General features: G+C 41.5%; 2 protein-coding genes across 3 annotated transcripts in view; one reads left to right on the top strand and one right to left on the bottom strand.

Annotated features, from left to right (window-relative positions):
* Positions 1-205: 205 nt before the first annotated feature.
* On the top strand, positions 206-7,330 carry dipk2b (divergent protein kinase domain 2B; the record flags this gene model as incomplete). The annotated part of the gene is made up of 6 exons (XM_080753539.1): positions 206-417; positions 1,789-2,056; positions 2,382-2,555; positions 3,192-3,480; positions 6,151-6,336; positions 7,137-7,330. The coding sequence occupies exons 1-6, from the start codon at positions 209-211 to the stop codon at positions 7,328-7,330; spliced, it is 1,320 nt and encodes a 439-aa protein (XP_080609665.1). The 5' UTR covers positions 206-208.
* Positions 7,331-8,382: 1,052 nt separating this feature from the next.
* Positions 8,383-16,101, bottom strand: part of kdm6a (lysine (K)-specific demethylase 6A) — a 72,333-nt gene continuing 64,614 nt past the window's right edge. For both annotated transcript variants that reach the window (XM_080753598.1, XM_080753597.1), the window contains 3 exons: positions 14,787-14,913; positions 12,609-12,779; positions 8,383-8,538 (listed from right to left, as the gene is read on the bottom strand). In XM_080753598.1, the coding sequence (XP_080609724.1) occupies positions 8,515-8,538; positions 12,609-12,779; positions 14,787-14,913 (322 nt within the window). In that variant the 3' untranslated portion in view covers positions 8,383-8,514. The remainder of the gene's footprint in view (positions 8,539-12,608; positions 12,780-14,786; positions 14,914-16,101) is intronic.

Here is a 16,101-nt window from a genome sequence, read left to right on the forward strand (position 1 = left end):
GTGGTCAATGAGGATGTCAAGGTCACATGCTCAGGATCAGGAAGCGCTCCCATGGCAACCGAGTTATCTGTATCCTTCATGTTTTCCTGTTGAGGTGCCGCAACTCTGTTTGGGTGGGAGAAGCACACGTCAGTTAACAGAGTTCTGTACAACCAAAGCAAGTGGAAGGCCGGGGGTCTCAGTGGTGAGAGGGTATTGCGTCAAGTTGATGGGGCTCAGGGTGAGCACGTGTGAGCTGGGGTCTGTGCGGATGCTGGTGTGTGTTGTGGCGATTTTGTCGTGGGCTCAAGTGGGTCCGGAGGCCGTTGCACCCCAGCAGAGAAGTCTCAGCATCAGACGAGCCTTCCTTGGCCTGGACAGGTGCAATGCCTGCGTGGGTACGTCGATCTGCAAGAAACTCTTCAAGGACCACATCAGGTATGCCCAACTGCTGAGAAATGGGCTCTCTCTCCTACCCCTTCAGCCAATATGCCTTTATCAATTAACTAGTAATGAAGAGAACTTTTAAAATAGACTGCCATACCCCATTCTGAGTTACTCTGAAGAAGACAAGGTGCTGTCGAAATGTCAGTAATCCTTTTTGCAGCTGTTAAAAAGAGGATCTGTGTGTTCTAGCTTTTTCTCTTTTGATGCTGCTGTGGTCTGAGAGACCCCAAGCTCTCTGTAAACTGTATTTTAGCATGTGAACTTTCTAAAATCTTAGTCCAACTGCTGTTTACTTTTAAAGGATTAAACATATTTATTTAATAACAAAATATCTTTATGAATCATACATTCATAACTTTTGATATATGTACTAATCTCCTATTTCGAAAGTAAAAGATAGTAAAATAGTATCAAATTAATATTTTGTGATCCAGTGCATATCATCTGACTGTGCATATCAGTATGAAACCATGGTTCATGTCTTAGCATTGGTCCAATCTGGATGGTGACCTCACCCATTTTCGCCCTTTCAAAACAGTTAAAGTTATTTTGAGAGGAATGGATGGTGAGAAAAACAAGCTATTACTAAGCCTACCACTGCTGAATGGAGCCAAATATCACTTTGCAACCCAATCGCAAGGCTGATATGCAAGATGCACAAGGAGTAAGATGAACCTGCCAGTATCCTTTCAGTAGATCGAGTTTTGGTAATAAAAACAACCGTCCTAACTCCCAACATTATCACACAGTCACACAGGACCAGTGACAGAATTCCCTCTGTGTTAACATGTGCAAAAACAAGGAGAACCATCAGCCTTAGGAGGAGTCAATAAGCAAGGAGAACTCCAAGCACTATAGTTAGGTTTTGCTAGACCATTTTCTGTTACAATATATACATATAGATATACTGTATCCTAGCATTTTGAGAAGAGGTTCAGGTGGTGTAGTTTAAATATAAGAGACTATTTTGGCCCACACACAATACCAAAGAATCCTATCTTGGTATTATCAGAATTGTGTTTATGTATTAATTTCAGCAATGGCATGCTGTGGAAAGGTGCATACTGATAAGGCTGTCATGCCAATGACTTATGCAGCATAATGTGCTCACCACTGCCCATCTAATCTCTGCCAAAGCTAACATTTCCATTTCCCTTTCCATCCCATATAACAACAAAAAACAAAGCCTCTAATAATGAATGTCTGAGGACTCATTACAACCAGCCAAACAAACTTTATAACTTGCACCACTAGCACCATAATATGCAACGCAAATCAGTATAATAATGACCCAAAGAAAAGAAAAAGACAAACAATAGTGTTCCCGATCCCTTTCCTGGCTTGAACTCTCCCATCCGTCAGGTTTGATTGGTGGACAACGCCAGGAGGACAAACCCTCCCATTGGATGAAAAGCACAGTTTCCCTGGGAACCTAACAGACGATTCTGTGTGCTGGCGCCCGGTGCGGCTGTCCTTCCTCTCCCCCCCCCATCAACATGTAGTGTCTGACCGCTTCATCTGTACCTCTGCGGGCAGACAGGGGACCTGCAGCATAGAGGCTGTCCTCAGAGACACACCACGCTTCCAGAGGTGGAGGAATGCTCACCTGTTGCGGCCTGACATGGTTCAGGTGTGGACAGATGCATTTATTTATAAAGAAGAAAGAAAGAACCACACTTTCGGAATTAAATTATACTTTACTGTATCTATATAAACTGTCACAATTTCCCAGTGTGTAATTCTTTTTTATTACATGACCTGTTCAACTATTGTCATACAAATGGCAAAACAGTCTATTTAATTGAGCTTACATTTTGAAAACAAATCCAACGTGATAACAATGAGGGCACAAAAAGGTTAGATATCACAATTAGATTAGCAGCATTTCATACACCACTATTAATAAGTAAGACTACTTTCATCAATAAAGCTCACAGCCTCACCTTGTGCTCCAGGGCCTGGCTCCTCCCTTGCTGCGCTGCCCTTCCCAGAGACTACTGGATCGGGTGGTGCGTCGCTACGCCGAAGTGGCTGACGTCGGAAGCATCCAGATGAAACACTTTACAGAGAAGGACAAACTCCGTCTGCTTTACACCCTTGCCGTCAATCAACACCCACTCATTCTACAGGTACACGTAGTCTAATTACCGTAGAATATAATGTAATATTTCAGTAGAAGCACAATGAATGAACGAATAGTTTTTATTTCAGTCTTAAGCCATGTACAGATTTAAAAACATTAAAACAAAACAATAAAAAATTAAAAGCAGTTTTTGGACTGAAAAGATATAAGCTGAAGCTGTAGCTTATAGTGCCTACCCTTTTTGCCTTATAATATACTTAAATCGGTGCCGGAGATTAGCTGGTAACAAACAGGATGGACACACGCACGCACGGACGGACGGACAGAGGCGAAAACATACTCTCCCCATGCCTTCGGCTGGTGGAGAAAATAACATTGATACAAAAGACAAACACAGACAAAAGAAATATAATTAAAAATGTATGTTTCACATACTAGAAATAATATTTTATGCTTTATGATAAAGTTTTATATTTATTATCTTTAAAAGTTTTCTTGTTAAACTGAACTGCACATTTTTTGTCGTCAACTATTCCATATTTCTCTTGCCATAACCGATCAATCAAGCACAATCAATGTTGTCTACTATTTTATTAGTAGGCAACATTTTTGCGAGGACGTCACAACCAGAAACCTAATCTCTCCCCCATTCTTGTCTCATTTCTCTATCCCATACATCCAGATGTTCCCCAGTACAGAGGGCTGGCCTTTTCCCCGCTACCACGGCGCGTGCGGCAGGCTGATGGTGTGGACCAGCTCGAGGCCTCTGTCTGGGCTGTCCGGGGCCTCCTTGGAGCAAAAAGCTGATGCAGCATACCAGCTGATACAGCTGACCCAGGGCCTGAGCTCCAACAGCCTGGGTTACAGGTTGTTCTACACCCAGCTCCACCAGGACATGTTTGGGGTGTTGGAGGATGGCAGAGTGTTCATTAGTGATGCCAGCACCATGGGAGTCATCGACCTGCTACAAGGTGAGAGGAGGAGGAGGTTGGTGATGTTGACTGTAGGAGAGAGGTAACAGTCTTACTGAACGGATGGGCTACTCAAACACCAAGGAGAGACAGTAATAAAAAAACAGTAAGACTCCCTAATTGGGAGATAAGCGACCGTCACGTCGCATACACAAACTTTAGAAGGCAATCGTAGCGAATCAGAAGGGAATATGGGAAATGGGACAGCTCCATGTTGATGACATGACTTTAGAGATACTACTGTATGTACCGCTTTGTGTGATTTTCTGTCAAAATCTGTAGGAGTCACTATTAAAAAAAGAAAACAATTAAAAAGAACCTAAAAAGTGTGCACAAGAATGAAATGTATACATCTTAATTACATGACCTTCGGCCTGGCGGATACAAAAATCTTTACTATATCACAATCAAATACAGTGTTAATTTAACTCTGAGAAACTGAGTATGTCCATCTAGTAGTTACCATACATTTGTACACATTTTACTGTGTATTTTAGTTATGTGAAAGATACAGCTTATTACATTTCTATTCTCACCAGAACATGGCAAGAACAGTGCCAGACTGAATTATGTGCAGTGTTGTGGCATAATCCGAATATAGAACAGCCACCCTCACATTTAGCTGAAACAAATCCCAGTATTATCCCTTCGACCTGTTTTTTCCCTCCTCCTTTTCTTTCTAGTCATTCATTATTGTGAGGGAAGTACTATACACACAGTCTGTTCCTCTTTTTCCTAACTGTTGATTGACAAACTTCCTCTTTTCCTCTCCAGTAAATCATGTCATCATCAGGTCTGTCCTCCTATGTGTGTCTAGCCGTGTATTACTTTCATAGACTGACTGGTCAACTGCTTGACGCTCTTTGGCGACTTGCTCTTTACTACATGTTTTAGGCAATTTGAAAAAAACATGGGAACTCACAATAAAGCATCACGTTGGAGCATGTATGTCGTCTATTTTCGGCAAAGAGATTTGGTATAGGGGGAAAAAAGCAGTGGACCAAGTATAGGCCCCTGGGTGACCCCGGGTCCAAGTATATAGGATTCAAGTGGCTAATGATCAACTTCCTTTATCATAGCAGTTTCCCCATTATCCCTTGTCTTTTTCATACACCCCTGGGTCCCTCTTGAACATGAGATGCTGCATCTCAATGGGGCTTTCCCTTCAATAAAATCTTACAAATCTTACACTCGCACAACACCAAATCTTTGTCATCACATACGCCACCCAGCAATGCATGACAGGGGTGTGCGTGTGCCTCCTGGCAGAGATTTTCGCTCCACTCAGTGCAACTTTGTAGTTTGTACCAAGGTAACGGCGGTATCAGACACCAACCGATTTTAAAACAAAATAATTTTCAACAGTATTGTTAGCTTAGCTCAGTTTCAGCCAGCGACACCATAGTGTGACGGAGTACAAATATTTAAATCACGAGAAAACCTACAGAGGATGTCTGATAAAACGAATCAAATAAAAGCAAATCTTACAATTAAGGAAATGTATGTCTGTTAGCCAGAACACACACACACACACACACACACACACACACACACACACACACACACACACAAAATAGCTAATAGTTAGCTCACAACTTTCCACTTTTCTCTTTCACCTCAATCGCAGTAACATCCGTATACACCACTTGGCTAGGACTGATCACGTGGCACACGGAGTTCTTAACCGGAAGTGCGTCCGGCGGTCAAATATGTCCGACCGGAAACGTGCGCTGCGCCACAATAGTTAAAGCTATACTATGTAACTTTTTTAATAAAACAAATCTTAAAATTGTCTTAATTATTAAATCTCTAATGTTTTAGAACACCCACTCTGTTCATTTCAGCTCCCAAAGCCTTTTCTTTATGTGTTCTACTGAGCCCTGGTGGCCGGCAAAATTACGTCATATGCATCATTCTGTACACGTATCTCCCTACCGGCCAATCAAAGCCCAGATCATACACTGCCGAGCTCTTCAGGAAATACACTGCAGTGTTTACAATGGGCTAGGAGTCTAGCATGTATCTCCCCAACCGAGGCACGTAGAGGGACACGGAAGACCTCTATGGATAGGTAGCGAAAAACGGCCGAAAAAAGCAGACGCGACCGCGGTTTGCTATAACGCTACTGACCACTAGTTGAGCAACTTACACAGTATAGCTTTAAACTTTTTTTTTTTCAATAAACTTTTTTTTTTTTTTTTTAAATGTTTTTTAGTAAAGAAGTGGGCGTGGACTCTAGATGTGAGCGGCCCGAAGGGCCGCGAACCTCTAGTTCATAACAATAATCATGCCAGTTGTGTCTGCACCGGTAAGTAACCAACGGTGCGTTGTTGTCAACCCTATAAGTATGGTGCCTGTTCAGTTCCAGCTGGAGACCTGTTGTATAGTTTACTCCTGAGTAAGGGCATTTTAACATATATTTGTCAAATCTGGGAACTAAATCGTTACCAAGAAATGTCTTCACCAATGTATTTCAAAAGGTATGTAATAACATATAACATGTACTAAAAGTTTGAAATTCAACTCCTGGGGAAGTCTCTTGGTAATGATTTAGTTCCCAGATTTTCATATGTTTACCATACTATATATCTAAATAAAGCAACAACTGACTTTTTTTTTTTTATCATCGACAACTGATATTCTTTACACACACTTTTCTCTCCTGTCCAGGCTTAGCTCTTGATCTTCCCTCAGGCCCTGAAGGGGACATCTTCTCCTGTCTGGGTCAGGGTATCTACCCCTGCCCACAGCCTCCTCCATGTGCTTCTGTACGGCCATCCCAAAGTTTCACCCTGCTCTGTAGACACGTCCTGCCCAAGCTGCTATTACCTGCCAGGGAGAGGCAGTCAGGACCCGGTACGTCACTTTGTTTCCACTCCAGACATACAGTAGTACCTCTACTCTCAGGGATGCACTGATGATTAGAAAGGGTACACATTATTGTGTAATGTGTATCACTGTTGAATGCTTTAACTATTGAAAAATAGCAGATATACAAGCTCACAGCGCGGCACCGAGTGCCGCGCTGCGAGCTTGTAGATCTGCTATTTTTGAGAAATCGTGAAAATTAGAATTTTGACCCGATTCTATAAGTGTCTTTTGAATCCTTCTAAGATTTTTTTGAAAAACCAATGTTTCTATGTCAGCAATCTGGCTAGCCATAGTCAAAGAAAAGGTCCTTTTCACTTAACTGGACCTCAGTTAGTCTGTTCTTGAGAGACTACTATGTCAGTGGTTCTCAAACCTTTTCATGTGACGGACCCCCAAAATTATAAGTATTTGGCCACGGACCCGCATCTCAAAATGTTTAGTTCCAGGGACCCCCCAGAAGCAACATTTGAGTTACAAACGTTCGCTTTGAAAATACATACAGTATATTCTAAGATTTGCACACATTTTCACGACTTTTTCAAAAATAACAGATCTACAAGCTCCTGTGAGCTTGTATATCTGCTGTTCTTCAATAGTTAAAGCAGTCAATAATCCTAGGCCTAAATGGGTTAATGCTGCCATCTAATACGGCTGTCTCCTTTTCACCCACTACTGCAGTATTTAAGCATGAAGATGTATTGAATTAACCAGTCAATGCTACTGAAGCACCAAGGTTTGTGTTTTTTTTCCCCAAACAAGTGAATAATTTCTCCTCTTCTTATCAGAGGCTTATAGCGAAAGAGGCCAACTGGCCAGTGATGTCTCTCCGCTGCTCCGGATGTGTGCTGACCAGAACCAGCCAGACTGGAGGATTCTTTGGGCAGTTGAGGCCCTCATGGACAGTCTGAGACCAGTGAGGCTGTGTAGTCCAGACTACGCCTATAGGTACCCTGAGTGCCACTATAATCAGGGATACTAAAGGCCCCTTTGGATACATAAACAATGGATTTCAGCTGCAGAATGAGCACAAGAGAGCTGCAGGTGTAAATAAAGACAGTTTTATTTATTTACGCATAAAACATCCTTCAAACAAATAAACCCATTTCAAGGAGGGTCTCTGTACAATGCTTACTAAGCAGTATCATTTATATAGAAAACGTACGAAGGGCCGTGCTTAAAATTTCATGGCGCCTTCAAATTTAATGGCAGGTACTCTGGGAAAAAAATTACAGCATTCCATCAACAAATATTTTCAAGCAATAAATATGCATTTATAAATAGTGTCCATTTACATCAAAATTAGAAAAAAAGACAAGAAAATTAAAGTCTACTCCTTTGTCTATGTGCAACCCATTTTCTCTGTGACGTGGCTGTTGTTTCTCTCAAAATGATTTAATCTTTTATACCCAAGAAACAAGCAAACCTAAAATAACAATAAAACCTCAGCATGGTTCCGACAAAACGAGATTAAACATAAAACCAAATAAAAAAATAAAATAAAACGAGGGGTAATGTTTCAATCAACATCGTCACTCGACTCTTCACATTACAAAACACTTTTTTCTTCTTTTTCCTGACCCAGGAGATGTCTATCTATCTAACATACAAAAGACCAGCTATCTCATCTCTGGGGTGGGGGAGAGGGAGAGGGTGTTGAAGGTAACGAAAGTATGAGAACTCGTGTCAACACACAAACATAATACAAAAAAAGAAAAGCAAATATTATATATATATATATATATATATATATATATATATATATATATATATATATATATCAAGTCAGTAGTCTTTTGTGTGATGTTGATGCCAGTTGTAACATAATATATACAAAACCTTTTCGTTACTTGTGTATTGGGGTGGGGGTGGTGAGGGGTTGTGTTTTCTAGAGAAGTCCAGCTGGGCCAGCAGTAGAACAGTCTGGTCATCATGGTTGCTGACGCGCCACCCCCCTCCAGTCCACTGGGGGGAGGCACACCACTCTGGGCAGGTTGCATAGACACACAACAGCTTTCACACAGCTGCCTTATGGGATAGCTACAAAGCGCAGTTGAAGGACTACCGGCTTTACTTCCTGAATATCAGAAAAAAGAAAGTAGGGTCTCTCGGAGAAGTCCGCCAAGAACTCTTTAAAATTGTCCTCAGAACAATTGTTCGTTACCATCAGGAGGAGTGCAGAGGACTTGCCTGCAGGAAAAGAAGAAAGAACACGATAAAGATCTGTGCACACGATTAAATTGATTATTTAAAAGCAAATAACAGATTAAATTGTTTATTTAAAAGCAAATAACCTCGATTTAGTCAGGAACGCTCACGTCAAAGAGGATTTAACCAGTTAAACTTGGCGTTAAAGGGCTCTGCTTTCGGAGATGTGCCCTGAATTTTGTACTATAGTGCTAAGCTGTATTCAGACCGGCCAATATTGGGATTTTCTTTGAGTTTGCGCGCACGCACCCTTTCTTGAGGGGACCCTTTACAGTTATGTTAAATACATTTCACACCAGAAATGTAGAACATTGCATGATTTACACTATTCGAGACATGTTATAACCTTTTATACATTTTATAAAAATGCCATTTGGTCTAGGTAGAGTTGCCATGGTAATACTGTAGATAAATCTTTAATAAAATATACTACTGCACTTGCTCAGATTGAGTTAACATATATATATATATATATATATATAGTCCATCAATAAATAGCCTAAGTGTAGATGTCAAAGTACATCACCAGTCTATCACCAGTGACTTTATGAATGAACATGCATCACTGATCATGTTATTCAACATATAGGCCTACATTGTGTAAAATCATGCACAATATCTGTATATTAAGCCAGGGGTTCTCAAACCTTTTTAGGCTGTGACCCCCAAAACAAAGATATTTGAACCCTGACACTGTGAGGCGTTGTGAGCATGTAGATCGGCTATTTTCACAATGTTTGCCTCTAGCTTACTTCATATTTGACAGTTTGGCCAGTTCAGTATTAAAACGTTCTTGAAAGTCCTTAAATTGTGACTTGATAAATGTGCAGATTCCCTGTATACACTGGTTTACCGTTGAGTGAGAAAAATAAATTACATGTCCCAACCCCAAGTTTGAGAACCACTGAAATAGGCTATACATTGGAGTTATACACAGGAGCGGAAATACATGCCCCGTTGCTCGAAGCACAACCCCGTCAAGTGACAAAGTATAAACCTGGGCTACATACACAGCAGCAGTAGTAGTGAGGACGAGACACTCGTGTGAACTAACGCTTCACTTAACACACATTTCAATCTCACAACGGTTGCTGCAATTAATTCACCTCATAGGAGGGTTTTAAAGGTTTATCTTAATATATTACCTGTAACTCCTTGGTGGCTGTGTGATTAAAGTTTTAAGCTGGGTAGGGGATAGAGTATATTGTCAGCACTCTCATGTTCATGCAGCTGATTTTGTTTTGGTTTGAATGGATCATGGTGTCTGGGGGATCGTCATCGTATCTTAGCAATACTGAAAGCGCCAACTCTCATTTGTCGCGTGACTCGTGTCATGAGTAAATGAGAGACGGTCATGAGAGACAGTCAGGACCCGGTACGTCACTTTGTTTCCACTCCAGACATACAGTAGTACCTCTACTCTCAGGGATGCACTGATGATTAGAAAGGGTACACATTATTGTGTAATGTGCATCACTATTGAATGCTTTAACTATTGAAAAATAGCAGATATACAAGCTCACAGCGCCGCGCTGCGAGCTTGTAGATCTGCTATTTTTGAAAAATCGTGAAAATTTGAATTTTGACCCGATTCTATAAGTGTCTTTTGAATCCTTCTAAGATTTTTTGAAAAACCAATGTTTCTATGTCAGCAATCTGGCTAGCCATAGTCAAATAAAAGGTCCTTTTCACTTAACTGGAGCTCAGTTAGTCTGGTTCTTGAGAGACTACTATGTCAGTGGTTCTCAAACCTTTTCATGTGAAGGACCCCCAAAATTATATGTATTTGGCCACGGACCCGCATCTCAAAATGTTTAGTTCCAGGGACCCCCCAGAAGCAAAATTTGAGTTACAAACGTTCGCTTTGAAAATACATACAGTATATTCAAAGATTTGCACACATTTTCACGACCTTTTCAAAAAATAACACAGCACAGCACACCGCAGCACCAGGCAGTCAGTTACACACAGCTTGCTGTCAGCAACGAGGACCAGGGATGTGCAGAGAATGTCAGAGGGGCAGGGGCTGACATTTCTGAAAGGGCCTTTTGGTGGAAATATTGAAAATAGCAGACCTCCAAGCTCACAACGCGTCGCAGCTTGGAGGTCGGCTATTTTCGGTGCTTGGTACCACGCCGAACTAAGCATAATCAAGTCAATACTGGAGATAATGGCGTAATGGTATGGATTTCAGGTATGTCATGGAAAGGAGGCATTTGCATTTCTTTCACCATAGTCAAAACTGCATTCATGGTCTGGAGAGGGCACTTTTTACAAACTGATAAAGGGGCAGGGGCTCAAGCCCCCTTTGATGTCTATGTGTGCACGTGCCTGACGAGGAGATAGGAGTTGGAGGACAGCAGAATTACCGCAGTGTCTCATATAAAATCACTGTTATTCATTCCCCGACCTTAAAATACGGAACAAAGTGTCGATTACACAGAATTTCATACCTGCGTACCGAGACCTAGAATTGCGTGGGTTTGTATGCAAAATGTGTGCAGGTTGGCAGGGCTGTGTATTTAAAGGAGCCTCCCCACTGAGTGAGAGCTCCGATTGGATAATGACAGTGTGATGTAATGATCAGCAGATCTGTGAATCAAGAAGTATCCAAAGAAGGAGAAGTCGCTGGAAGTCACGCCCACACCACGGTCCATGCGCCATGACACTTTGGGTGGCGGAAGTTGCAACGAAAGCTCGATGAATAACATTGCGTCTATGAGCTTCGGCTGGGACAGCTCATGAACAAAAAATAATTCTGAACGATAGAGACCTTTGTTGTATAGTCGCTCCAGGAATATAAAAGAAGACATATCACAGGTATTTTTACAATCACTTGCTTTTCGATGTGCACGGTACATAATGTTATTGAGGCAGCTAAACAGCGGCGGCGGCCGTTTCTGTCTCGGAGCTATCGCGAGATTTGGATTCCAGACAGGGAATGGTGGAGAGTCTCGCGATACTATCTTGTTCAGAAACGTAAATTGTGCTCTTTAGATGCCTCTATAATGTTATACAGTGTACTCACCGAAAAGCAACACAGCACAAAACAATGTGTGACATGTTTTCTTTTATATTCCTGAGCTGAGTGTTTTATAAAGGTCTCTATCGTTCAGAATTATTTTTTGTTCATGAGCTGTCCCAGCCGAAGCTCATAGACGCAATGTTATTCACCGAACCTCCGGTGCCACTTCCGCCACCCAAAGTGTCATGGCGGATGGCCATGGAGCCTAAAATGACGTCAGTGTCCCTTCCTTCTTTGATCTTCCTTGCTGTGAATGAGGAAAAGGATCTGACAGCTGAGGCGGGCGAGACTCTTGTGTCCTGCATAAACCAACACTATGCTTCCAATTGAAAAAGTAATTGAAAATAATCAATAATCGCAGCCCTATTTTGCACCAAGACATTCATATTTCAGTCTGTCGCAAACAGCTCCTCTGTTCTGCAACTGTTTTACTTAAAGGGGGCGTGACACGGCCAAAACAGCTAATTATGGCTATCAAATTAGCATTTTTTTTTTAATGATGTCATGTACCCCCAATGTTAAATTATCCAATCAAATGATGCTGCCGACACGCCCATACAGCTACAGTAGCTGTATGGGCGTGTCGGCAGCAACACAGTCAGAGAATAGGCTGTTGATTGTACTGCATACTTTGAGCTCCACCCCCTTTCCAAACCGTTTCAACAAAGACCACGTGACCTACTGTACCATAATGTTACATTTCGGCCGGTGTCACCACTCCTTTAAAGTATTAATCCCGCATTCAAAACATACTTGAGTAAAAGTACAAAAGTGTCAGCATCAAAATATATTTAAAGTACCAAAAGAAACTCATTTTGCAGAATGGTCCCATTTCACAAGTTCTAAATGTATTAGAAGTAGCAGATCTACAAGCTTACAATGCGTTGTTTAAGTACTTGAGTATATGTACTTAAGATACATATACACTGCATTCATGCACTCATTAGTGTCACACGTTGTACAATCTAGAAAGTGCAGAAATAAGAAGTTGTTGGTGTGAACTGATGAATTGTTCCCTCATACTTACAAGTGTGAACTGGTCGTAGACCTGCATGAGGTCCTCTATCCTGTACTGCTCTAGCACCACAAAGTTGTCCAGGTTAGTGCTCCCCCTACGGGCACAGTCCTGGCAGTGCACCACGTATGTTTTCCTGCGGTTGCTCTCACTGGTCACAAACAGCAGGTCAAACACCTCCACCTGGGAACAAGAATAAGATTGTTTCAACATTCTATTGATGCTAGAAGACACGTTAAACACCCATGTCAGCTTTTTACACCACTAGCACATTTAAAACAACAATATCAATGATTTATTTTGCTAGCTATCCTACAAAAAATGCCAAGTAACACACAGGAAATTCACAAAGATTGGAAGATTCAATTATGTTACTGTTGGCCTAAAACAGTCTACACCAAGGGTCTTAAACAGGGGGTCCGGGACCCCTAGGGGGTCCTCAGAGTTACTACAGGGGGTCCTCCAAATCTTTGAGTGATAGCTTGTAGATTGGCTATTACCGGCAAAGAGGTTTAGTGTAGACGGGAAAAAAAAAGGTCAAGTTTATTAAGTATTGACGGTTCAAGTGGTTAAAAATCTGAAAACACAAATTGACATGAATCCAAAATACACTGATGCTTGTGCTGTCAAACAATAAAACGATATGGAATCTATGAAAAGGTTGTGGGGGTCCCTACTTCATCTCTCTCTCAACTACGGGGTCCTTGGCCCGAAAACGTTGAAGACCCCTGCTCTAGACTACAGTAAGTTACCTTTCGTGGCCTGAAACAGGCTACATACAGTACAATAAAGTCAAATCCTCAGTGTTCATTTTGTATCTAGTGGTGTAGTCTAGTTTTTTGTAGCGAGTACACAGATTATTCCCACGCACTCACATGCACACACGCATAAATGCACACACGCATAAATGCACACTCACTTTTGCTGAATGAAATGGCCTGTAGGTTACAATTACAAGTCTATGAATTATTAACCCACATTATAAATTAAATGTTATTCTCTATAATAAGACATTATAACAATAACAATTAGGCCTATAATAATGCATCCACTTCCCACACATAACAGAGCATTCAGTGGTCAAGACCTGACCAGGTTTAGCATACTGATTCAATGTCATCACATGGAATGCATTTATCCCAAACAAAGTAAAAGCAGAGCCTGCAGTGCACGGCGTTGAGAGATGAATGTTTATTCTCTCTTTCTCTGAGACAGACAGACAGGGCGTTGATGGCTTCTTACAATGCTTTAAGTTGGCTATTGAAGTGATTCTTGCTTCCCCCCAGCCCCATCCTCCTGCATGTACAGAAACGCTAACTGGATGGTTAGCAGAACTTACATGTTTTCAAATCTTCCCACAGAGCATACTATGTATGTGGTGTGTATTCGTAGAAACCACTACTGGATTTATCTATTTGTAACTCCGAAAGTGTTCCAATTCTCTCACTCTCAGAGTTAAATTAACAATGAGGATTTTACTGTGCATATTGTACCCTGTGAGGGGTACAATAAACTAATAAAAAAAACTATGTTTCTATGTCAGTGGTGCTCTAACTTTATCATATTTGGCCACAGACCCCCATCTCAAAATATGTACTTCCAGGGACCCCCCCCAGAAGCAAAATTTGAGTTTGCTTAAAAAACACATATTCAAAGATTTGCACACATTTTCACGACTTTTCGAAAATAGCAGATCTACAAGCTCGCAGCACGGCAGTGTTACATCTGCTATTTTTCAATAGCTAAAGCATAAAATAATTCACCCTTTGTTAGCCTCCTGGTTGGTCCCTGACTGACCAACCAGCAGGCTCTATCTGCCTTGTCCCGCCCTGGTTCCGCCTTTTTTATGTTGAATTAGCTAAAACATAATTTTTGGAGAAATAAAAACATTTAAAAACATGCTGATTCATTATGCTGCCACTGGGCAGTTCCAATTGACTGATACAACGTTTGAAATAGAATTGAGCACACAGAATAACACAATGAAGCAACTGAATTAACATGGCAGTGGATGGAATGTCCCACTGAATGTCCCACCAAGACACAGCAACCAATGGGTGTGGAGAGGGGCAGGACAATGGGCGGGACTTGACAAAGGGTGAATTAAGGCCCCTCCACCTTGGGCCCTTGTAACTCAGTCCCCCCCCCCCCCCCTTGTGACGCCCCTGGGTGCCTTTACTGCCTTACTACCTCACAGATGCTGCAATAATGAGCCGGCTCGTCCCTGCCCCTTCCGTGCCATACCAGCTCCTTCCCAGCAGCCAGCAGCAGCTCCCGTAACATCTGACACTGCTTGAGAGTTCGCAGCAAACAGTACCTAACACACACACACATAAACGAAGAGGAAGAAGACGATGATCAGCCAAGGATTCCTAGCCAATTCACATCTGTGCATCACCCAATATACCACACGATGGTAAAACAATAAGAAATATGCCCATCCCACAAAAGCTCTAAATATACAGGCAGAGGCTATGGAATATCAAAACCCTGTTTGACGGTCAATGTTATGACTCACGAGACCCATTTGGCAGTGAGATTTGTAGCTCCTCTTAGTATAGGGTTAGGGTTAGTCTTAGTATAGCCTCATTAAGTGAAATTGCTTTTGGCTCTGTGTAGAATCTGTGTAGGCCCCTCAAAATCTGATTTAAATTTGGGGTAGTTCATGATCTTGTGGATGAAATATGAAAAATGTGTGTGTATAACATCATGACTCCAGAGATAATGTGTCCCATGAGAGTTTTGGACAAAATCTGTATGAGTAGCAGCAAAGGTAGTAGCAATAAGAAAAAGTAAGAAAATGCGAAAAGGTGGAAAACACGGAAATGCTACAGTATATCAAATGTTTTGACTGTAAAACATACAGTCCAAGAGTTATAGGCTGAAACACAAAGCAGCCTGCTATAGCACCACTATAGGCATGTTTTCATTACAGTTCCGGAATTTTTCCTGCAAAATAATTAGCATAATAATTTTCAACTTGCTGGGAGTTTTGTTTTTTGGGTGTTTTCACATGAGCAAAAATGCAGGCATAGCCATAAAATACATCGTTTTCACCAAACCAATTGTCACGGTATGAAAGTCTGTTGCCAGACTTTGCGAGAGAAATAAGCAACCAGGTGTACGAAAATAAGCCCAAAAAGTGATATTATCTAGGCCACAAGAGCACTTTAAAACTAAACGCATCGCCGCATCAGCTACTTGAAAAGTGATCTAGAAGCTTACAACAAATAAAACGCAACCAGAAACTATCAAATTATATATAAGCAACTTTACGGAAATCAAGCCCATAGTCGCTTATAAGTAGCAGGCATGGCAACACGCCACACAGTCTGACTGCTTGTTGAGCAGCCGTAACGGATGCTTCCGAGTCTTCGCTTCTGTCTTTCTTTTTCTCTCTCACCCGGCCTGAACGGTTCCTGAACCCTTCAAATGGATTTAACAAGTTACAAGACATATTCTTCATGCATCAACATCAGCATCAGAAAGGATCGCTGCATGATGC

The sequence above is a fragment of the Nannobrachium achirus genome (genome assembly GCF_963921795.1).
Source record: "Nannobrachium achirus genome assembly, chromosome: 22".
Classification (NCBI taxonomy): domain Eukaryota; kingdom Metazoa; phylum Chordata; class Actinopteri; order Myctophiformes; family Myctophidae; genus Nannobrachium; species Nannobrachium achirus.